General features: G+C 38.4%; 2 protein-coding genes across 6 annotated transcripts; both read left to right on the top strand.

The window, feature by feature from the left end:
* The first annotated feature begins 36 nt into the window (after window positions 1–36).
* LOC125878940 (LITAF domain-containing protein-like) lies at window positions 37–10975 on the top strand. 5 transcript variants are annotated; one of them, XM_049560471.1, is made up of 6 exons: window positions 91–175; window positions 4312–4370; window positions 7239–7395; window positions 7590–7622; window positions 9406–9550; window positions 9724–10975. In XM_049560471.1, exons 3-6 carry the CDS (start codon window positions 7254–7256, stop codon window positions 9827–9829), a joined length of 426 nt encoding a protein of 141 aa, XP_049416428.1. In that variant the 5' UTR covers window positions 91–175; window positions 4312–4370; window positions 7239–7253; the 3' UTR covers window positions 9830–10975. The 5 variants fall into 5 exon arrangements, with proteins under 5 accessions (XP_049416429.1, XP_049416428.1, XP_049416427.1 ...); XM_049560470.1 differs by lacking the exon at window positions 91–175 and adding an exon at window positions 2726–2812; XM_049560472.1 differs by lacking the exon at window positions 4312–4370 and having other exon boundaries at window positions 37–175.
* Window positions 10976–20591: 9616 nt separating this feature from the next.
* Window positions 20592–25368, top strand: LOC125879655 (interferon-induced protein 44-like). The gene is made up of 7 exons (XM_049561622.1): window positions 20592–20601; window positions 20748–20781; window positions 20867–21065; window positions 23934–24083; window positions 24222–24393; window positions 24512–24612; window positions 24869–25368. Exons 1-7 carry the CDS (start codon window positions 20592–20594, stop codon window positions 25037–25039), a joined length of 837 nt encoding a protein of 278 aa, XP_049417579.1. The 3' UTR covers window positions 25040–25368.
* Window positions 25369–25551: the final 183 nt, after the last annotated feature.

Consider the following 25551-nt stretch of genomic DNA (forward strand, 5'->3'; position numbering starts at 1 on the left):
CCTGTGACCTCTCCGTCTCTGCAGCCACTGTCTAACTGTCGCCAGGCCATCATGCGTCAAAGTCATGTGTTTAGAGGTGGATCATTCACACTCACTTAGCATGTATAAGGGAGAGAGCCTGGATAAGAATGATTACGCAGACGCTGAGGAGCATCTGGTATTGTGTAAGAGTGTGGTAAGTTTCCGTAAAACACACATTGAGACATTTCTCATTACTGAGGTTTAACAGAAATCCTGCTCGGGTAGAACGGAACAGATTGTTTTCCATTGAATTGACAAACTCTCAATACACTTGTTTTCTTTAAAGATTTTTTGGAGATTTTTTATGCCTGTATTGGACAAGACAGGACAGATTGAGTGTGAAAGGGGGAGAGAGAAGGGATGACGTGCAGCAGGGGGCCATGGGTTGGAAATGAGCCCGTGGCTGCTGCAGCAAGGACATTGCCTTTATACATGGGACGCTAGCTCTACCCACTGAGCTACTGGGTGCCCCTATCGTTACTAAGTTCTTGTGGTGTAGTGGTAAGCATTGTCGCCTCGTAGCCAAGAGGATTCTGGGTTTGAACCTGCTGGCCAGCTGGGGCCCCACTGTGTGGAGTCAGCGTGGGTTTCCTCCAGGTACTCCAGCTTCCTCCCACAGTCCAAAGACATGCAAGATAGGTTAACTGTTGACTCTAAATTTCCCTGTAGGTGTGAATGTAAGTGAATGGTTTTCTGTCTCTATGTGTCAGCCCTGTGATAGTCTGGTGACCTGTCCAGGGTGTGCTCCGCCTCTAATCCAATTCCAGCTGTGTTAGGCTCCAGTAGCTGCTCATGTTATTGGAACAAAAAATTTCCTGCTGCCATAAAATCATTAACCCCATAGTCCACCATTGTAAAAGAGATGTCTTGTTGACAGGGCGTTTCCAACTGCAAACACAGGCAGTTATGACTCTTCCTACTTTGAATTTTAGATTATTAGTGGTTTTATATTTGTAAAACTATCCTCAAGATGAGAAAAGGTTTTTAAAATCTGTGATGTCATCGCTATGTTAAGGTTATGAATCTAGCAGGAACTCATGAGTAGGGCCACACTACTGCCCATATTCAGTGGATTGAATACAGACAGACTGGGATCTGGTATGTGGTTATTATTATACATCTATGGGACATCTTCAACTTGCACAGCTTGCATCTTCTGAAATGCACTGAGGCTAGTCTGGTGGAGCTACAAGAATTGTCTAGATTGGCCCCAATCAGCTTGGGCAACCAAAATGCGGCCACTTGGCAGAGATGTGCTTGCCCTAATTTCACATTGTAATACTATTACGATACTATAAAGTTTATTTTATTGCTCTGCTGCTGCTTGAGGCCAGTTTCCGTCACATGATTCATACTGTTTGGCAAGACGGTTAATGTGCAGTGTGATGTCAAAGTGAAGTGATGCAATAACTATATAACCATGGAAAATTACTGCTGCATTGTCTATGTTTACCACAGTCACACCTTTTGGTTGCGTGGAAGGAAATAGACACATTTGAATTTTAACTGCCACAGAATACTTAAAATATACTTAAAATATATATATATATGTAAATTTAAAGACAACTAAATTAATAGATTTGTAATATTTTACTTTGAAAACTATGTATCTGAATGAATTTTTTCAATTTGCAGTTTTAAAAGCTGAATAAGATTTTTTTTTTTGTTTTCACTGTTCACAAATTTAGGATGCTTTCACATATAGTCCTTTTCAAATTAACTGAACTCAGTCCTTTGAAAGTGCACCAAAAAGTGGACCAACAGAAACAGGAGTCTCTCTCTGTTCACACTATATATAATATATATTGACATAGTTTTGGTTTTACTCGAGTTCAATTCGCTTCAGAGGGGTCTGAGTTCTCTTGGAGTGTTCACATATACGCAAAAAATGAGTCACGGCTCTGAGTCCATTTAGAGGGCTGAAAAGGACCAAATGTGAAGACACGCTTAGATTAAAAAAATTCAGGTTTCAGAATTTGCAAAAGGAGTTACAGGTTGCCCAAATTTGATTGGTAAAATTCAGGCCTAGGGTGTTTTCACATTTATTCCTTTTTAAACAAACTGAACTCAGTCCTCTTAAAGTGCACCAACAGAAAAGAGACTCAGTTCTTTTTGTGTTCATATTGTCAGTTCATTTGAAAGACGACCCAGTTCTCTTTCTGTTCACACTATATATAATATATATTGACATAGTTTTGTTTTTACTGTTGCCGTCTGATGTATTCTACATTCCACATCTGGAGACGTGCATTGTCTTCCATGGACCAAAGTGCTCTTCGTCCAGGCCGACGTGGTTTCATCTGCTTTTTCAAGCGTCCCAGGTCAACAGCATGAGATGTAGAGGGCTAAATACAAAGGCAAAGAGCAAAGTAAACCTGGAGCACTTCATGTTCATAAGGCATAGGTTAAGTGAACCGCACTCCAGATCGGTTCGCTTCAGAGGGGTCTGCGTTCTCTTGGAGTTTTCACATATATGTAAAAAATGCTGAGTCACTGCTCTGAGTCCGTTTAGAGGGCTGAAAAGGACCAAGTGTGAAATCACTCTTAGATTCAATAATGCAGGTTTCAGAATTTGAAAAAAAAGGTTAAATTCAGATCTAAAAATTCAAGTAAAAAAAAAAAAAGAGGTACTGTAGATAGCAAAATATCTCTGCTACACAGTGCAGGACAGGCAGGCGAGCTTGAATGCAGTCAAACCGACTTTTGGCTTATCAGAGTGTCATGTGATCCAAAACAGCAGTCTGAAAATTGAAACTTAAGGATGAGTAACAGAGAGAAAAACAAGGCTCTGGTAAGTCATCCATTTTTTTGCTGTTTATGTGCCATCTAGTTAATATTTAATTTTTTTTATGTCAAATTGGATCAAATTCAGGCAACCTGAATCTATTTCTTTTTTAAATCTGAAACTTGAATTTTTGGATCTGAATTTGTGAACATTGGGAAAAAAAATGCAAATGGCAAATCAAGAAATTTCAGACTAATTTCAAAGAGTTCAGTTCAGATACATGGTTTTCAAAGTAAAATATTTCAGTGCTGTGAGTTCAACGTAGTATTTAAATTTCAGTATTAAAGGAACACTTCACCCATAAAATGACCATTTGAATTCATGAAGAAAACTCTGTTTTTTTCGCATGCCTCCACAGAAAATGGTACTTAGTACTGGTGTCTGGCTTTAAGGACAGTATAGACAATTTTCACCTCCCATTCAGTTCTCAGTTGTAAGGTTTTAGTGACATGCATGTTTTGGGGAAGTACTGATCATATGACTAGATAACCAGGACTTACAGAGACGATACCGCAGGAGTTGTGTGAGAGTTTGTAAACAGTATTGTCAGAGTTTTGCCATTTAACGTGGTCCCCAATCAATCAGTAAATCAATGTTTGCAGTTTTCCATGGAGGCATGCAAGAAAAACAGTTATCTTCACAAAATCATTGTACCACAACATGACTTACTGATCTACAGAAGATCAGTTAGGGGGTGAGGTATTCCTTTAAGTGTTAAGTGGCTTTCAAAACTTGATTAATTATGTCCTTTATTTGCTCCCATATGACTAAGATGTAAGTAATCTCCTACTCTATTGTAAAAAAAGCATGACAGCTGGACTGCACACATGGTCTTTTACAGGCTTGGAGAAAAAAAAAGTTGTTATGGAAAGAAAGTGAGCTGGTTTATAACTGCTTTCTAACACACTCTCACATGGTTCTCATTAGGTGAGTCATACTAACATTGTGTTAGACCACAGGAAACAAGAGGGGTGTACTCACAAGACGTGAATGATGCAGAGATGCAAATGGACTTTTTAGTTTGTTCATCTGAAAAGATACAGTGTTGATCCCTCGATCTTAAGTGGTCTGAGTCAGTGGTTTTATATTACTTATGTCCTTTATATATGTATGTGTTCTTAAATGTGACTTTTTTCAGGGTTTCTGCCTGAAACAGTGGCCGATCAGTGAAATGATGCATTACACTGGGTCAACAAAGGAGCCTTTGTTCATAGCCAACATCCGTCTCTCCCTCTCTTTTTGCTGAGCCCATTTTCATGACCCTTATTGCCGTACATTGGATATTATTTGAAAAGCATTGTGAAATCAACACTGTTATACTTTTCTGGTGATTACTGTTAGACACACCCAGTTCCATGGAAGAAAAAGGGAGGGGAAAAGGGGAGGGGGGATCGTGAAGTTGTGGGTCTACAGTCAGTCCATTACCTCGAAGGAAATACAGGAAATACCTTCCCCTATTTGTCTTCCGTCAGTACTCTTGGTTATACTGTGTTTGCTTCACTCAGGAAAAGGCAGCTGCAGCAGAGAGGGTGTGCAACTCTCTCTTTTTGACGGAAAGTAACAGGTAGGTAAATCTTATCCTATATATTTGTAGTTAGCTGCTGTTGCCATCATGTTAGAGTTATCAGCTTTGTGTTTGCCTTGTTTTAAGGTTGGTTTATCTCGTTTATATAGCTGATTTTATTATTCCATAACGGTGTGGAAGATATGCAAAGAAAATGAAGAAGATTTTTTTCCTGACAAAAAAAAATGGTGATGTAATCCTTATCCAGACACAGTATCCAAACAAAACAGGGCGAGGCATAATGGCATGCTGCGGTGAATTAATGTGTGTGGCTCATGTTGCTCTAATTGATTTAGGATGGATTTATGTTTAGACACAGGAAGTCTTGCAGGGACTGACTGCGCCTGTTCCTATGAGAGACGGGCTGCCTGGCAACATTGTGGCTCTACATTTATCCATATTATCAAAATACAGCACTAATGCATGCTGGTTAGATCACTAAAAGAGGCTTTTAGGATCTGGACAAGTACAGAGTGACATTATCAGAACAAAGTGCTTTTAACCACAAGCTCTATTGCCCCATACCTCCCCCACTAAGCAAACTTCTGATATGGTAAATTGCAGCCGACCACTGCTTACACCCACCTACTCTACTAATACCACAGTTTGACATCTCTTTAAAGTCACACTCAGTTTTCCCCAGTGATCGGAAGTAAGTACATTTTTCAAATACTGTACTTGAAGTTAACAGAATTTTGAGGTACCTTTAATTTGTATTTGCATTTTTGCCACTTTATACTTCTTCATTCCTGGGCAAATAGTGTACGTTTTACTCCACTATTTATCTCACAACTTTATTAACAGTTATTTTAAGGTTGTTACATCTCTTACAGATGAAATATCTAGTAACAGTAAATGAAAGAGTCAAAATTAGCCACACCCTGACTAAACACAACAGTGAAATGCTGCTTATTTACTAATGCTTCAGCAACACTAGAATCATAGTATATTTATTTTAATAGTCACAGGGAGCATTTTATACACTAAGTACACTGATTATTTTGCCAATAATCAGTGTTGTACTCAACGTTGGTCTTGGTCTCTTCTTGAAATAAACTGTACTTTTACTCTGTCTTGTTTTGGTCTCGGACAAAGAGGATGTAGGATTTGATTTAAGACCACAACTGCAGGGAAATCACTGAAGTGCTTGTGGAAAAAAAAACAAGGATGTTGAATCAAGATTGTGACATTGATTTCAGCTCTGCACTGTGTTTGTTTGCCCACTGAAAACGAAACTGTGGAAAATACCCACATGTTAAGTTCTCCTCTGCAATCACTTGTGTTAATTTTATCAAGACGTTTCTCGTGGTACACTTATGCATGTGCCCTTACATGCAGTATGGCAATAAAAAGAGAGGGATGAAGAAGAATCTTTGTTTCTGTGGATGCATTTTACATCAATTTGAGGAGTGCCTACAGCTCGCATGTTCCACATTTTGTCATAGGTATGTAATGCAGTGTGGGAGTCGGACTGGTCTGGTCTTGGTCTTGACTCGGTCTCAACACCTCAGAGTCTTGGTCTTGTTACGGTCTCGATACACTCTGGCCTTGGTCATGACCTGAGGCTGAGTACTATGAAGCCAGTTCAGCTTACCCAGGATATCTTTTCTTTATCTGGTCTGACCAACCCTAACATCGGCTGTCTGGATATCTGGTTCTATAAAGCTGGTTATCAGCTAGTTCAGTACAGCTATGAGCGTGCTCATGTGAAAGTGGTGGGGTTGTTGATTACAAGTGTCATCACAGCCATGAATGACATAGACTGCTTCATTTAATATGAAGTGGTACCAAAACTGGCTGCGACTACAAGACTGTTAAATGTCAGTGGCATGGGATGTAAACGATACTCTGTGATCTCATTACGGAAATGTAGAAATGTTGAAAATATGATCCAAACAGTCAAGTTGAGAATGTGTTGAACTATTAGAGGCTACTCTTTTTTACCTGAGACTTCAGACTTTCGTCCATGGATACTTTTTCTTCAGTGATCTAATTGGTCAGAGGTCGTGTGTTGACGGGCTGTGATCTGATACCCTGAACATAATCTTGAGTTAACCCTGAAGTTACCTGGCTAACTCCAAATCCTGCTTCATAGTACAGGCCTCTGGTCTCGGTTTAGGTGGTCTTGTAGACAACACTGCAATAATACTTGAGCACTTTTACTTAAGTCTCATGCATGACTTTACCTGTAATGAAGTGTTGTTACAGTGTGGTGTTGTTACTTTTACATATGACCGTTAAAAATAGGTATCTTTATAATTATGTATCAAATGAGAATGTGGAAGGGGTCACTCGTAGTGATGAACCTACAAAGAATTATCTGCAGCTGTTTTTGGATTTATGAAGCTTTATAGTTTCAGGTCCAGGTTTAGCCTTCCTGTCGGTTCACCCTCACTTCTCTTATGGGGTCATTTCTGTCAAAAAACCCCCCTAAAAACCCACTGTAAACTACCTGCTCAGCACCACAAAGCAGATAGACACAGTTAGCAACTCGCTGGTGAACACAGTGGAGCATTTAGCAGCTATAGAGCCAAATAGCATGCATATTGCATTTACATTTGCCAGTGGCCAAAAACAAGATACGCTGAACCATTGTGATTTGCAGATGTTGGTGATGTGGGTTTAAAGAGGGTGTTGAACATGCGGTTTGGCTCTTCCTCTTTTAAGTGCCAATACACTGAAGTCAAGCTGTATACTTCTTCACTTCCTCAGTAATAAGGAAGCACAAGTGCTTACATGCTGTTTGGAGTTTTTGTGGCAGCAATACAACACAATATCCTAGTTTATAACTAAGTTTATATGTTTACTTATTAACTTGGACGCCAGTTGATCAACTTTAAAAAGACGATTCACATTTCTTACATGCAGTAAGGATCTCTGAAGATGGAAAAAGGATACCCTCCACAGGACTCCGCTCCACCATACCCTGGGCCACCTGTGAACTATGGGGGTGCAATGCCTCAGCCAGGGATGCAGCCTCAGCCGGGCTACTCTCCAGGAGCTCCTCCGCCTGCTGCGTACCAAGGTGTGTCTGTGTCTGCCTTCGTTTAAAGATGATTCTGTTACTTTTAAAACGTGGAAACAAATTTAGTTTTGTTCTTACATCATGCCATGAGGCACATATTCACGTAGAATGTCTACACTACTCTGCCTACGTGTATTTAATGCAATGCAGTTATGTTATGGAAGGTGTTTTAGGGAAATCTGTTTCTTTGCCAGGTGTTGCTTTTGCTCCTGCACCTGCTACAACAGGTGAGACAATGCACAATACTGCCCCATGTACAGCACAACAGATATGCACCATCTCTCATGCAAACGACAACACGTTTACACCCTGATTGTGAACACGATGTTGTGAATGCACATCTGTGAACTGATAGTCAAAGAGTTTCCGTTCCAGTGTGTGAAGTGAGAACTGCCACTGCGCAGCCCCACAAAGTCAGTGGGTGTATTGTGGTCTCTGTCCATCACAAAAAGCTTTTGTTCACGGTTTCTTCTTGTGGTGTCTAGTCACATTTGGAGTACTGCTCAGTGTAACAGACAAATAAGGATCTTAATCACGGATACATTAGCTACCAAACACAGATACAGCTTATATAAACTGTGGGGTTCTCATGTGAAGAATGTGTTGCAGTTCTTATATTTTTATTTTTTTTACATTATACTGTCCGTCTGTCAATGACAGTTTCACACTACACAATAAGAACAATCTGAGCCGTCCTATAGTATTAAACCCTTTATGTTTTGATGCCTCCATAAAGACAGAAACACAACAGAGACCCCTAATCAAATTACAGTTGTCACACTGTTGCCGGCCTCTGCTGGCCTTTTTGAGGCATTGCAGTCAGTACATTTAATCCTCAAACCTGGTAATGGCTGCTCAAAGTGAGTCTACCGCAACAGCAGAAATGTCTGACTAGCTGGCAACGACAAGTACACATATTAAATTATGTGATAAAAATAAAAAACATCATAAGATATATTTAAAGGTCCAGTGTGTGGGATTCAGGGGGATTTACTGGCAGAAATGGAATATAATGAAGATGTTTTCTTTAGTGTATAATCACCCAATAGAAGAATTGTTGTGTTTTTGTCACCTTTAAATGAGGCCTTTATATCTACATGGGGAGCAGCTGCTTGTCCTCAGACCCCGCCATGTTTTTACAGTATAGACCAGAATGGATGAACCAAACACTGGCTTTAAATAGGGCCATTTGCGTCTACACACCGGCCGCCATAGTTGGCAGCCCCTCCTTTACGAGCAGTGTAGAGTCTTCCAATAAAAAAAAAAAAGGTTACATTTAATGTCTCTAGGGAGAACTTTTTTGGACGCATGTTCTGGGCAACAACATTAAACCACCAATTCATCTGGTTTCTTTGAGTGCTGTGACCCATTTATTTCCACACATGCAGACCTCTGCAGATAATTTGACTCCTGGTAAATAAAATAAATCTGAATGTCTGGATCAGGAAAAAGATGAGCATACATTAAATTATCAAAGACAAAAGGTGAGCATGCATTAGCAGTTCATCTCTGATGAGCGGAACAGGGTAGGAGAAACACTGATTTGTAACGTGAAACTGCTTTATTCAGTGTTTAACTCACCTGGTCCATTTATTTCGGAGAGGAAGAGACATCTGCAGATAATTTGGCTCCTGGTAAAAAGAAAAAAAAAATCTTCCTGGACAATGAAGCTGGTGTTTCAGCTGGTTGCAATCTGCAATCCTCACTGCTTGATGCTAGTAAATCCCCCTAATTCTTGCACACTGGACCTTTACAAAGGTGCAGGGCCCTCTTTTATGACAAGGCCTTCATTCAGAACATAGAGCATTCATGGGTATGCTGGACTGGAGTGTATGTGGAGGGAATGAGAGTAAGACAAAATGAAAAGGCAAAATCTATCTGAGAAGCAGTCCAAAAAACGAAGTTAAAATTTGCAAATTTGTACAAACCCATTCTTTTATTGTGATATAATGAGATAAAAGTGAATATGGAGACAAATCCTTGATGTGTTGTCCATTTTCTCCTCCTCAGTGACTCACATGATAGTGCAACCTGCACTGCATGAAGTCCCAGGACAAACTGTGTGTCCCCACTGCCAGCAGACAGTGATCACCCGGACTCATCCCAAAGCAGGCCTGATGACCTGGGCCATCTGTGGTGGCCTCGCCCTCTTTGGGTAAAAAAAACAACCTTTTGGGTAGAAACTTGTTGCACGAGTAGTTTCTGGTGGTTTCCATGTTATGGAGAAAAAAAATGTATTTGAAGCATATAAAAAATCTAGCTTTATGAGCTATCATTACTTCAGTAACAAAACTAGAGAGTAACAGTTGACTTTCTTTCCTCCTTCAGGTGTCTTCTTTGCTGCTGTATCCCGTTCTGTGTCGATTCCTGTCAAGATGTGGAGCATAGCTGTCCTTCCTGCAACAGAGTCATCTACGTATACAAGCGAATGTGAAACTGACTGTGAATGGAGGAGAGAAACTCAATGCTTATGTGTAGCCTTACTTGCTCTGCAGCATTCTTTTGATATGGAACAAAATTATAACACAAAATGCACTTACTCTAATCGTGTTCTTACACATTCACTGCCATTTTGCATCTCTGTCACGCTATTATTATTTGAATGCTAATGTTATGTGATGAGGCATTTCACTGTGGGGAGTTATATTAAACGATCAGTGCAACATTTGTATATTATATAAGGGACATAAACCAACAAATATGCCAATAAAAAAACAAAAAACAAAAAAAAAACAACTTGTTTTCAGCAGTTGTTATTCCAGTTGGTTGGTGGGTGTCTTACATTTTCTGCATATATGTTTCCTCACTTCCCTTCCATTATTTCCTTCTGTCTTTTCTCTTATTGTGCTTCATTGTCTTTTTTCTTATTCTTTTTTTTTTTTTTTGATTGACGGGTTGAGTTTATACTATTCTCCTACCATTTTTTTTTCATTTGAAAGAAAGAAATTTGTTTTATTTACAGCCATAATGCTCACGGTGAAAATGCTAACATGCTAATGTTTAGCGGGTATAGGGTGATTATTGGGTTTCGGGCAACCTGTTATTTAGATTATCATTACTTAGAATGCTTTATTTCACCTCTATGCTTAATTTTTCTCTTGAAATATTTTCATTTTCCTTTCATTTTCTATACTGTTTAATGGAATTTCACCATTTTCAGAGCTTTGATGTTTGGTGCTATAATTCTCCAGTTAAAAAACTAACAAAATCCTCAAATTTTCAGTCTATATTGTTATGAATATGTCTTTTTTTTTAAAATTTTTTTTTTTTTTACATGTTTTTAGTTTGACGATTTGAATTTTTACAATTCTCTTGCCATGTTTTTTTCTCTCAAAAAAGCCATTTGTGTAGTTACAGGCATGCTAGCAGCTCTGTGAGGATGTTGTGGTTCTTGGAGCTAAATGCTCATATAGGCATGTTAGCATGCTCACAGAGAAAATGCTAACATGCTAATATTTAGCAGGTATAGGGTTATTATTTGATTTTGGGCACTTTTATATCCCTGGAATGATTTTTTTTTAAGGAAAAAAAAGTTTTTTCTTGTCATTTATATTATCATGACTTAAAATGCTTCATTTCACCTCCATGCTTAATTTTTTTTCTTGGGAAATTACAGTTTTATTTAATTTCTTATACTGTTTTATGTTGGAATTTCATCATTGTTTTGGTGTTTGGTGCTGTAATTTTTCCAGTAAAAACTAACAAAATCCTCTAATTTTCATTGCTATAAACATAGTTGAATCACTGATTTCCTCTCAAATATTTAACATAGGCACAATTTGTGACTTTTATTTTACGCAAAACATGTGTGTCCTTTAATATCGCTGCCATTACCACCACATCAAACATTTTGCAGAATGTGTTTTTTCAGAGTTTGTTACTTTGGTACCTACATCAGTGTGTTGTGACACTGGAGGACATGCCTGTTCACGGGGAAGACAGATACATTGATCACCAGAAATGTATGAAATTTTGTCATTTATACTTACTGACAATAGAGTATGTTCATTACAAGTCATTGCTAAACATGCTATAGTTTGCTAATATTTTTTATTTTTTGTGCAATTACTATATATTTTTGTAGAACCTGAGAACATTGCTAGTTAACTCTGAAGTGATGTTTCTAAGTTTGACCAGTAGCCCGCAGTTAGCTAAAAATAGAGAAATGTCATCACCACCACTTCATGTGTTGTAGTGGTAAAGACAAATCATGGTGGTAATGACAAAATACCACTTAATAACTTTTTCTTTTTTTAATATTTATGTTTATGCCTCCAATTCCTTGGATCCCAATCTGATCAAACATCTGTGGGGCATGCTGGTACCTGTCCTCACAACCCACAAGATCAGGTAACGCCTAACGCCCATGGTTTTAATGTTTTGGCTGATCGGTGTCGTTACATGTGATTTAATTACAATATGAGAAAAATGATTACAAAGGGGTTATTTTTGGATATATTCTTTTTGGCAAAAAGTTTATGTGTAGATTATACAACATCATATTCCAATTATATTATACAACATTACATTATATAACATTCATTTTGTCATGTTGAATCTTTTCACCGTGTAGAAATGGCTTCTTTTGGCATAGCCTATTTCCAGAGCACGGTCTCACTCCGAAGTCGTCGAAATCTGGAGCTTGGGCAGTGACTTGTGGCGTCAGACACTGACGAAAAAAGGCATCCTTCAACATCGGCATGATACACAGCCGATTGCTGCAGCAGGACAAGGATGAAACTTAAGGTGGTGAAAGTCAGAGTAGAGCAGGCGGGAACGGTGGTGGATGGGTCCAACAAACATCAACTTTCACCCGAGAGAGCTGTGTTCACATCCCTTAGGATTATAAAGCCAAACTCTGTTGTTTTCTCCTAAACCTAACCACGTATTTTTGCTGCTGTAACATCAAATCGCAGTGTTGTGCTGATGTAGTGTGTTTATTTTGAAAGAGACAGTATGTTATTGTTAAATTTCCTGTGAAAACGGAAGTGTGTCTTGAAAGAAGAGAACTTAACATGGTGTCCCAGCAGATCAACAACCAACACACCCAGGGTATCATGCACATCCTATGGGGACATGGAAAGTCCATGAGCAAAATGCCAATATGTGACGAGGTCAGAGTGAGAATATGTTGATTTCCAGACATTTTTTATTACCTAGTTTACAACATTTTTAAAGAAGCAATCAAAAAGTAATTAAATCTTTTCAGTGATATTACTTTGATAAAGTAATTAAAATAGTTACATTTTTTATCACCAGAAGTGTGGACTTGAGTCACATGACTTGGACTCAAGTCAGACTCAAGTTACAAATGTGATGACTTTAGACTTGACAAAATTTAAAAAAGGATCACAACTGGAGTGAACACCAGTGAATCATGACTGAACTTGGGCTGTAGCCTTTTGACTTGAAAAGACCTTTCCCCACCTTCCACCAAGCCCAAAGATTAAAAAGTGTGCTATTTAAAGAGTGTGACACAAGTCATTTCACTTACTGAGTCAACTATAATTAATGCTTTTCATTCCCAGCAAGCCGAAACTTGGTTCCCCAGATCTGCAATCAAGGACCTTGCAGACCTAATGTTACGTAGTACTGAGATCCAGTTGGAAGAAATGATAACAAAGAGTTTGTTTACAAAAACAACACAGTGGTCAGCAAAAAACTATTTATGATTTTTGAAAATGTAATATATTATAACTCTAGCCTCTTTTACACTGCCTGTTCAAGGCCATGGACAGAGGGATGTTGTATGCTGTAAAGCACTCTGAGATAAATTGTGATGTGTGATACTGGGCTTTATAAATAAAATTGAAAGTTGAATATCGCGCTGTAATGCTGCCTCGCCATGCTGTCTATAAGGTATGATCTCAGAATTGGTGACAGAGTGGTCTCGCCTTTAAGCAGCCACAGGAGGTAGTAACACCACTGAAACGGTACAGGGTAGCTGGCAAGACGGGACCATGAGTCAGATGGGTCGGGTGTGACATTTGGACAACATGTTATGTGTGCGACTCAATGCAGAGACTTAAAAGTAGCTGTTAGCAGTTAGCAGCTAACTCAAAGAAGAACAGCGGCTGTAAATGTCCACAAATTGTGAAAATTTGGGAGCTCCTTACCCTCTGAGCGGAGGACGAGATCAGCCGCCATATAACAGATATGATAAATTGTCATTAATGTCATGTTTTGCCATTGTTATTGTTTATCCTCCTGAGACCCTGTGTCCTTATATGAGTTACATCTCATTTTGGGTTTACTTGACCTTGTACTTCATTCTACTTAACTTAGACATGTTGTCCTTGTACGTGGACACTTTTTTGTGCCATTTAGTGGTGATAAGAGCACAATACACTAATCCATGTAAAAACAAAATGGCAGCCATCTCCGCTGAATCAGTTTGCAGCCAATTTCGACACAAAAGCGGACAACTTGATCGCATGTTATGGTTGAAACTTTTTTTAATTGATGACAACAAATTTGACCAATTCTAGCAACGGTCACAAGCTAAGACACTGTTAATTAGGAAGTACATACTCATTTGAAGGCATGGGGACTTTATTATTGTCTCATTTGAGGACATTGGGACTTTGTCATTTTGTTTGAAGACACTGGGATGTGGTCTCATTTGAGGGTGTTCGGACTTTGTCACCTCGTTAAATGATGCCGCTGTTGTTTGGTTCCATGTTAAAATGTAAAGGAGGCATAAAGAAGGGACTTTGTGGCAGCCCTATAGCGTGATCTCTGTGTAGAAGGGGCTTCAGTTGTTAAAATGGTATTATATTTGGTGAACAGTGCATTATGACTTGTTTAGGACTTGAAACTCAAAATTTAGGACTTGGGACTTGGCTTGGGACTTGAGTGACAGGACTTGAGACCTCTGCTTATTACATTTTTAGTAGAGTAACTTGTAATGTGTAGCCTTTTTCATTTCAAAAGTAACCTTACAACACACACGTCACTGTAATCCATCCTTTAAAACCAGGAAAAGACAACACCTACAATATTACGATGTCCACAATCCAAGACAATAACTAGTTTCATATCACAACATCAACATAATATCAATATATCATCCAGCCCTGAACTGGACGCCTGCCAGACAATGATATGAACTTTCCATCCCTGAATGAACGTATGTCAGAGTATGGCAAAGATGATTCAACAGCTAGATGTAAGCATAAAAACGACTCTTAATTATGTTAGCTAGAAATCAGATCAAGACTGAACTCACATTACCTCTCTCTTTGTACACACCCATGCACACACACATTAAACCCAACCATCAAACCCAACCATCTCTCTCTATCTACCCCCTCTCACCCTGCGTGCCCTGAAATAATGAGATAGCGTAGATGTGCATTTCTTTGGAAATACACTGTTATTATCTGCCTCTTTAACACAGGTCTCAGCGTGAAGTAGTCAGGGACTCAGTCTGTAATTTAGTAAGCAATAATAACCAATACACCAACTCCCACTGTTACACAATGTAAATCGAGCAAGTTATTACAGGAATTCATAATTTTTCACCATGTGACGACACTGCCATCTATTGACCAACAGACACGAGTACCTGCAACAGTGCAGTTAAGATCTGTGTAAGATTTAAGCTTATTATTTTTATTATTACACTGTCTCATATGATTAAAATAGAGGATTATGCTTTGATGGTTAAGTCATTGTAGAAATGATGTGTATGTGAAACTGTAACTTGAATGATCTGCTGAAATAAGTGTTGGTTAAATGTTTTCTGAATGATTACACAGCCAGTATGTCATTTAACAGGCTCATGCACAGATAGACCTCAGTTGGTTTCTTAAGCACCTGTCCTTTTGACCTCTGACTAGATAAGTGCCCTTTTTTTCTACTTCACTCAATTGTTTAATGTTTTAGTTTTCAAATTTGGCCCATGGCATCACTTCTTCATAAAAAGCATGCTGTAATTTCTGATAGCTGTATTTAAGTTGAGCCCCTGCCCCTTCCTCTTTAATGTCCCTTGATGTCACAGCCACCGCAGTCAACACAGGCAAATCAATCGCCCTGTGGAGCAGCACCCACGTCTCCCTGACCTGCCCTCATGGACATCCAGGTAACGATAGCACTTGCCTTAAGCCTCGGTAACTTTTGCAATATTTTTAAATATCTGCTTAAATTCGATTATTAAGGCACACATAGCTTTATTATTTTAGTGTTAGTGTGCGACAAGACAATGGTCAAATTTTATTTATGAGTGTATCCATTGTCATGATAAACAGTGAGAAGTGGAACTATGAAACACATTATATGTTCTGATAAGTCTATTTATTGAAGCCTTGACGTGCCTTCAAATTAGGCAACACAAGTCAGTTTTTAATAGTCTTGGCAAAGAAAAATGAATTAACAACTGTTTTTCAGACGTATGACAGTGATGTCTTATCTCTACAGGACTAATAAAATAAAAGTGCTTAAAGTTCTAACAATGGGGAAAAAAATCTAGATAATAGTCTGTGTTTGTCTGCTGTGATCAAGAGTAAAGTAACGAATAATGATTTAAAGTTCTTTGATTGTAATTGCATTATTTAGTTACTGCCAAAAGTAGTAGAATTACAGTAAGGTATTCATTGGTAACTGTAATTTCTACTGTATTCCCAACACTGGTGACCACCGTGGTGTTGAAGTACATGAAATTTGTGTGTAACGTTAAAGTGAATCCACTATGATAAGGAAATAAAAGCAGCCAGATTAAGACAGAGGCAACTCCACTGATTTTTTTCTTTTCTTTTTCTTTATTCAGTGTTTTTTTTTTTTTTTTTTTTTACCAGTTTAAATCACCAGGTATTGTTTTGTACCTCTGGGAATAATTTGGCTCCCAGTAAACCTCCTGAACGTCTGGATCAGAAATAAGTTGAGCACACATAGCAGGCTCGTGAAACTGTTTTATTCATTGTTTTCTAGATTCTAATGGTTTGGCGACGGAGGTTTCTGTGAAGTGTTGTAAAGTTTAGTTGATTCAAAACACACCCAAAACAAATTAAACAGGGCTTAATAGAGACTATTTCAAACACAAGTACACACATCAGCTTCACTATAACTGGCAGCATTCACAGACAAACACTTGCCTTTATCTGGACACATTTCCCCACAGATACAACATGCTAATGTTATTAGCACAAGCCTATGACATTATACATTGTATAGATTAGCCCAACGGCAAGCAGATATTTTCTCTTCTCATATGAAACCTGGATAAATCCCTAAGTATAAATCACACCCAACACTTAAAATGCTATTTTAATGGAAGCCTTAATTGTAGGAGCCATTTATGTTTATTGTTGGCAGATTATTTAGTTTATTTAGATATTTTTGTTGCATTATTTGGACACTTGGTGGCAGTAATTAGACAATACCCTTTAATCTTAGAACGGAAAATGGAGAAACATTGAAAATACTATCCAAAAATTCACTGTTGGCTGATACTTAAATTACATGCAGGTATAACTAGGCTGTAGGTGACATTAGTACAAGTATTTTTTGGTATTTAGTTGGATCATGATGAAACTGCTCGGACTATGTCACATAAAACACTCTAAAGTAACACCAGACTGTTTCTGCTACTGAATAAAAGGGTTGAAAAGAAGCCTAGCTAATGACTGATGAGATCTATCTGACCCAAATGTTGCATTTATAGTAATAAAAGCCAATTAAAAGTGTGTATGTGAGTGTGATAAGTTCTCATCAACTGCGGTGCCTCATGTTAGTTTGAGCTGCAGTGATGGACTCAGAGTGTAAAAATAGCAACATTTCCAGCTGTCACTGTGGACTGAAATAAACTTTGCAGTCCTGCTAAAATCACGTGTTCGGTGTTGTAAATGATCTCTCCGTTAGAAGCTCTGTTTTAAAACCAGTTGAAATAGATACTTCTGAACTATAACAGTATATAGGCTACTCGTTTTTTTTTTATCTGAGACTCCAGACTTTTATACGTATAATGCTGAATACTGATATATACATATATATAATCTGTTTTAGAAGCATTCTGGTAAACAATGTCACTGTAGTGATGTCATGAAATATGTCATAAACATCATGCTGTTGGGAGATGATATTTAGCAATCAGTGGAATAGTATTTATTTATTAGACAAGGGATATAAACCAACAAACATGACAAAACACTCACATAAAAACATGTTTCATCTGCCTTGTCTTTTCATATTGCTTTTCAGTGACAAGTGTTTCAGTGATTTTCTTCCTTTCGAAAAAACAGGATCACATTAATGTATTGTTTTATTTGGAGAAGATAAAAAAAGACAACACCTGTATCCTGACCCATCATAATGCCCAGCACAGCAGCCACTGCCTGTAGATACTGATGGCAGTGGTAAAAGCTAAACTAAACAGAAACCAAAACTTAAATTCCTGTGCTCTGTATTTTGTTACTGTATTTAACCTAGGGGAAGTACCATGTGAGAACTGAGTCTGCGTCTTTACATGCCCCTGTTTGTGTTTGTTTCTTTTGCGGTATGCCACTGTGCTTGGTACAGTGAAATCTGCCTCTACCCATCTGTCAGTGGTACTTCTCCCACGGTGTATCTCTTGGCGTGTCTGAGTGCGTCTTTTTTTTTGCTTCCAGGGGATTTTTGTGGTGTATTGTATAAAAAAATAAATTCATTTAAGTCACATGTTTGGCTATTATTTCAAGTTCACAAAAGAAAGTGAAAGCAAGCACATAATCTATAAAAACAAGTTCTTCCTGTCAACTTTATCACTTGGAGTGGCACTGCCCCGAACCACATAAGTAAAGGTAAGGATTTTCTGTTTTAACTATGAACAAGTAAATTCACCCTATGCTGTCATAACTTTGAGTCTAAGTACTGTAGTACAGTTAGACTTACTGTATATCCTTATGGTGTTATTATTATTATTATAGTCCTCTGGGTTATGTGTAACTCATTCCATGTATTTGGTTTGATTTAATGTCCGTCTTGTTATGATATTTAAACCACACAGAGACAACACTTCTATTAAAGTCATGTTTTATGTACTGCAGAGTTGAGATTCACTTTTTTCCCCCTCTGTCTTTTCTTTTTTAAAAGATCCAGTGTGCACAGTAAGATTTACAGGGATTTTGACAGAAGTGGAATGCAAAAAAAAAAGGATTGTTTAGAATGACCCATTTATACCTATATACTGTAAGGAGCGGGTCTTTGTCTACTTGGATAGATGTTGCATTGCCATGTTTCTACAGTAGCCCAGAACGGTCAAAGCAAACACTGGCTTGGGATAAGGCCATATACATTTTTTGCATAGGCCACTGTAGTTAGAAGCCCCTCCACAGTGAGTGGAAAAACACTAATTCTTTGAAGCATCATGCTTTTAATAAGCTGATGGCACACTAAAATGTAAGTGAATTCCACCAGAGATACAAACTCATAATTATACCATTCTCATATGGTTCTAAGAAAACTCTGATGGACCAAATGCAATGATTGGCAATGCCCGGGGTTGCGTTTTACTGTGCAGGACAGGTAATGTTATGTTTAGTTTGCTTCTAATATAACATATAACGCTATATGACAACACAGCATCCAGTTGCTAATGGCTAACGTTAGCCTACTGAAGCATAGCCTCTGAAACATTAACGTTCCTTGTGTGTTTCCACTTACTAGTAACGTTAATGCTACTATTTAACATTAGCACTGTGACCATGTTGCAAAACTCATCAGTCGTCACTGACTCCGGTTGAGTTTTAAAACTCTGGGGTTGCGTTTGACTGTCTTGGTCGCTCTCCTCTTCCGTGTATCTAACGTTACCTTGCCAACGCCTACGTCTGTCATAGATGTAATGAGGACATAATGGAGGAGGGGGAGTAGGCTTTTGGAGGGAGGTGGAGTTGCAGGAAGAGAGGGATGGGACTTTGGAGGGAGGCTGGAGTTGTGGATGTTGACATTTTTTTCTAAGTGCTGTGTGAAATGCAAGAAAGGTAAGAGTAGCTTTAATATGAAACCGCTTTATTCAGTGTTTTTACCAGTTGAAATCAACTGGTCTGTTTGTTTTGGACAGGAGGAGACCTCTGCAGATAATTTGGCTCCTGGTAAAAACCTCCTGTACAATGAACACTGAAGGAATTTTTACCAGGAAAAGTTCCAGCTGGTTGCAATCTGCAGTCCTCACAGCTAGATCAACAGGGTCTTACTCTGAAGTTGTTGAAATTCGATGCTTGGGCAGTGATTTGCAGTGGATGTGTTCAACAAATACAGACTTTCACTTGGGAGAGTGGTGTTCGCAACACCGTAAGATTCTAAAGCCAAACCTTTTTTCCTAAACCTAACCACGTGCATTTGTTGTTGAAGGAAAAAAATGTCCATTCGTGGTGTTGTATTGATGTAGTGCATTTATTTTGAAAGAGACTGTATGTAAACAGTGAATTTCCTGTGACAGCGGAAGTGTATCTTTAAAGACAATAATGCATGTAACAGGCAGAGTGGTGTCCCAGAGCATCAACAATCAACCCTTGCACGTTGTATCTGGACGTTGAAAGTCCATGACCAAACAATGTGTGACGAAGTAGTAAGAATGTGCTGGCTAGATACCACTGAATCCCCCTAAATCTTACACACTGGACTTTTAACTAATTACTGAACTTCTATGTAAAAATTGTTTTAATTTTGATTTCAATTTGGTAACATAACATCTACATATTTGAAATAAATTTTTTGTTTTTTTGGTTATATTTGGGACTACTGTCTTGATAGTTGTGTCTATATCTCCTGTTATCTTCATATCACCTTCTTATATTTTGTCACAATTTAATGCTAGCACTGGCTATATGGTTGATAGCAGCGCTACTTGGCTCTGATTTGTTGTTTTGGTTCACATGTGGTAAGGCCATTAGAAGCGCTACAAGGCGATAGAGTAGGCAGGGGAATATCATTTTTTCCCGACTATCGGTCTCATTTAGTGCTGTGTGAATATAGAGACACTATCAGCAAATGTGAAAATGTTTTTTGATTTTGTTTAAACTACAGTTAAAGTGTGTGTCATTTTCTAATATGCAATATCCCTTTAAAAAGATAAAATCAAATTAACATTTACTATCTTAACCACTGAGATAAGTACCCCACTTTAAGTTTGATTTGATTTTAGGCATTTGAGTAAATTCCTCCTCCTGAACTTTATATTTAAATTCATGCACATTCACATTTAAATCTCTTACTTTACAGCAATGGGAGGAGGTAAGTCCTTATCTGTCACAATTTTAGTTTGTAGGATTTTCCAAATATTGCTATTGCGAACGCTAACAATAATAGAAAATAATGCCTGATGTTAATGAAGTTCTAAAATACAGCTTTTTCTCACTGTATGTCAACTTCTTCTTTAGCATATTTTAGTCAGCCATGGAGGACTCTGCCACAGTGAGTATGAGTTGTCACCATGTTCTGCATATAGTGATAAAAATAATGCAATATTTTATTCTAATGTTTTTTGTTTGATTTAAAGGAACAGCCAGGAGAATCTCGATTTCGTGAAATCTTACCAGCCTCGAAACAACAAAGCCAAACATCTCAGAATTCTTCTTCATGGACCAGTCGGTGCTGGGAAGTCCAGTTTCATCAACTCTGTTGAAAGTGCTTTACAAGGCAGAGTAACTGGTCGAGCTTTGACAGATGCAATCTCCAGGAGCAGCTTTACACAAAACGTATGAGAAACTGTTAATAGCAATGATTCTTAATAATAGTTCAAAATGTTTTAAACCTCATTAAAACCCTAATGGAAGCGAGCACAGAAGTATTTTGGATAACTGGTCACATTAGTGCAGGGGTGTCCAAACTTTTTTTGAATGGGTGCCAGATAAGATAATGTGAAAAACCTATCTTATCTGCCAGCTGCTTCTTGCATTTTAAGTATTCAACATTCCATCACTCCTTTTTGCTTGTTCAACCCGTTCCCACTATGAAGCTGTCAAAATCTGGTGCTCGGGCAGTGACTCGCAGTGTCAGACACCGCAGAAAAAAAGCCATTCTTTAACGTTTTTAAGTTTGACGGCCTCTGGCGGCAACGGGAAATGTGGCTGGGCAAGAATGAATTAAGGCAGCAAAAGTACATGTGGGGTGGGCAGGAGGGGTGGTCGATGGGTCCAACAAACACCAACCTTCGCCCGGGAGAGCGAAGATGTGACAAGGTCGGAGTGAAAATGTGTTGGTTTGTGTACTTGTTTATCGTCCATTTATGAAAACAGTAGTTCTGCCTTCTAGTTCCTGCATGTCTGCAAACTGGATGATAGTCCTGCCACGAGCAGAAGAAACACAAAGTGATCTTGCTTGATTAACCAATAGTGGTGGGCTACATAGAGTATACTTTCAAAGATAGGCCATGGGCCTTTTAAAATCTGTCCGAGGGCCATGATTGGCCCCTTGGCCAGACTTTAGACATGCCTGCGTTAGTGCATATCCACTTATAATTATATTTCACCCATCAGATATTTAGCTTTGTATCATCGTCACTTCAACTTCTGGATTCTGATTGGTATTCTTACCAGTGTTGCATTGTAGATAATGACAGCAACAGTGAGCCATAACTAAAGAGTTTGGAGTTATTTTTGTTACTGACTGTAAAAAACAAAAACAAAAAGAGTCAAACAACTTCTCAGTCACTGTTTCCTCTAAGCTGTTTTACTGCGCTATTGAGCACTGCTCCCCACCTCTTTGTGCAGATGACAAAAAAGTTGCGCACTCAAATATCCCCGACCAGTTTTTACTGTTTTTCTTTTTTCCCCCTCATACGCGCTGTCTTGTGACTTGAACAGTAAGTACGTACTCCACTGTGGCAGTTTGTCTGTGCAATGAGTGGCAGGTGACAGTGTACTGTCAGTCAATGATGATTAAAAAAATGCGTCTGGAAAAACTTGAAATTTTTTTCTTATTCAAGCGCGAGAATGGAGTTGTTTGCAAGACTTGCAATGAGGCAAAAGCACATGGTGAGTTTTCAGAGGGGAAAGTGTGGAGTGAGTGGAAACTAGACTAGCTAAAGCGACATGCTGGAACAAAAGGGCATTTAAACGCTGTGTAAACTGTAAAGAGACGCAAGCAGGGGCTTGGGATTGAACCCATGGCACCGCAGTGTGGACGTAGTGTGTACGCGTCAGATGTCGTCCACGGTCACTCAAGTAGGTGATCAGAGGAGTTGAATGTCTGCTGAGGAGTTTTCAAAATTAGAGGGAACATTGTTCTCAGTGAAAACCGAGCAAATTTAATTTAAAATGTGTTTGACATTTGTGGGAATTCGGAAGTAAAAATATACATAATCAAAAACGTGAATGAAATATTGAGAAAAGATAAAACAATAAGGTGATAGTATTGAACTGTGTTGCTGGGAACTGGCCAGGTCATCATCATGTTGTTGGTCAAAATGCACACACACAGTGTGCGCTGCCTGTGGTGCACAGTCCTTACCACTCTAATGTCTTGTGTTTTACGGAACACCCAACATGCAGCTGCTGGTTAAAGAGTTAACACTAAAAAATGTGTAGAAATATTTTCTGTTTCGTTTTGACAAAGCATGCTTGTATACAGACTGTGTCAGGTGGGTGTTGCTCACAGCCTCAGCTCTGAGAACATTATGCTTTATTTTAATGTGGTGATGGCTGATCCAAAACTTTGGGTTGGTACCTCCCAACATCCAACTGGATTATGTTGAGTAAATAATTCATGATTTCTGGAAAGAGACATTACTGTTGAGTTTTCCAAATACATTTTGGAAAACTCATCTCAAACTCAAACTCATATTTTGGCACTTTGAGCACCACAAGCTGAGTGCCATCTAGTTCAGTTGTTCAAAAGAAAGCAGACAACTCTATGGCCAATATCTCCAACACTCTGCAACTCACGCCAAAATAATATAGATTTTTATCTATAACGTTATATATAGCCTAATGAGCAACATAACAAGAGTAAATCTGAGGCATAGGAACTAATGTTTAAAACCAAGGGCTAACATTTTAAGGTTGATTTTACATATTCTCCTGAGACCCGATCTTTTGTTTGGTATGCATTTTCAATTTGTCCTAGCTATTTGGTATTAGTAGGACCTGATAGGTATAATAAATTAAATATTGTCAGTGGTAATAAACTCCCAATGTCTTCAAACGAATACTTTATAATAAACAGTGTCTTAGCTTGTTACAGTTGCTAAAATTGGTAAAAAGTTGTTGCCATATCAAACTACAAACATGACTTATCATAGATAAACAAGTTTCAGCCATAAATGTGATCAGGTTTTGGACTTTGTCCACCTTTGTGCCGGAATCAGCTGCAGACTGACTGGGCAGAGATGGCTGCCATCTTGTTTTTACATGGATTAGTGTATTGTGGTCTCACTACCACTAGATGGCACAAAAAATTGTCCACAACTGAGGACAACAGGTCTGAGTTAAGCAGAATGAAGTGTAAGGTCAAGTAAACCCGAAATGTGATGTCCTCATATGAGGACACAGGGACTCAGGAGGACATTGAAATTATGTCTGGGATTTGCTAAAATGATGCAAATAACTAAACCTTCTTTTCTACAGTACACAGCTTATAAAATCCACAAAGACCCTGAGAGCTACTATTCTTTCATTTTTAATGACATCATGGGCTTTGAGCAAAAGACTAACACTGGAGTGAGTGTGGCAGATGTCATACTGGCCTTGAAGGGACATGTGAAAGACGGTTACAAGGTACAATCCTTTGAACTCTGACACTATTTAAGATATCTCCTTTTTTATTCTTTGGCATTTAACACCTTTTTAACCCAAATATGCATTGTATTGTGCCAAACAACAGTCAGCAGTTAATGGTTTTAAATTGTTTTCTAGTTCCTTCCTGAAAGCCCATTGCAGGGCAGTGATCAAGGCTACAGGTCATCTCCCACTCTGGAGGACAGAGTTCACGTTTTGGTTTGTGTCATTCCTGCCAACTCAGTGTCTTTACTAAGTGAAGATGTTGTGAAGAAGATGAGAGAAGTCAGACTAGCAGCCAGTGAAATGGGTAAGAGAAGACATGACAGTCTTTATAACCCTGTTTGGAAAAATGGTGCCAGAGATTTTATGACTCAAAATACCAGCAAAAAAATGCTTAAATGTTGATTGGGTTTCTGTGTTTACAGGCATTCCCCAACTGGCTATTCTCACCAAAGTTGATGAAACCTGTCCTAAGGTCAAAAAAGATGTAAACAAAGGCTACAAGAACAAGCATTTAAAGGAACAGGTGGGTCATTGTTGTCAGATTTAAAGGAGTAATTTTTAGTGGGGATTATTGGCAGTTTTTTTCAGAAGCTGAATTATCCACAAAGGTCTCGTCCTCTCCAAAACATATATATGATAAATATATCCCCCTAAATCCTACACAGTGGACTTTTAAAACACTGAAATGTAATTTTGGTTCAGTTTCCACAAAGTCAGCACAAAAATCTTCTTTGGTCTCCACTCTGCTTTTACTGATCGACTGAAATTCTGTTACTCAGGTCAGCAAATTCAGCGTGTTGCTGGGCATTCCACCAAACTGCATCTTTCTTGTGAAGAATTATGATTCAGAAGTCACCCTGAATGATGGCATTGATGCGCTGACACTGAGCGCACTGAGACAGATGTTAACCTTTGGAGAAGACTTCCTCAACAACCTACCTCCAACCTAGACCTACATACTGCTGACACAAACATTGTATTATCAAGACGTGAAAAAATGGCCTCTTAAGAAAAATGTTTACATGCAGGGTACATTTTGATGATATATTATGCCTGTCACTGTTTTTATATAAGCCTACAGCATATTTCTATACACATCCATTTTTCACCAACTTTTATGTACATTATATTTTTATCTTTTCTTAGTTTTGTGTTTGTTTAGCTGTATGTGTATTTGTAGCTTAATGTAAATTGTTTTTAGATTTATAAGTATACTGAGACCAGCTTACAACTAGAGCCAAAATCCGTGTAGACCTACAGTATGTGTTGAGCCCACATCCTTGGCCAATAAAGAAGATTTAATTTTCAAGCACTCTGCAGTCTGTATATAATTTATATCAGCATAATAAATAATGTGAGGCTCCAACATATGCTTTTGAGTTCAGTGTGACATTTAGTTAAAAAAAAAAAAGTTCTTCCTGTTGTTGAAAAAACAGCCCATTTTTATTCAGCTACCATAGCT

This window comes from Epinephelus fuscoguttatus, linkage group LG19 (assembly GCF_011397635.1).
Source record: "Epinephelus fuscoguttatus linkage group LG19, E.fuscoguttatus.final_Chr_v1".
Taxonomy (NCBI): domain Eukaryota; kingdom Metazoa; phylum Chordata; class Actinopteri; order Perciformes; family Serranidae; genus Epinephelus; species Epinephelus fuscoguttatus.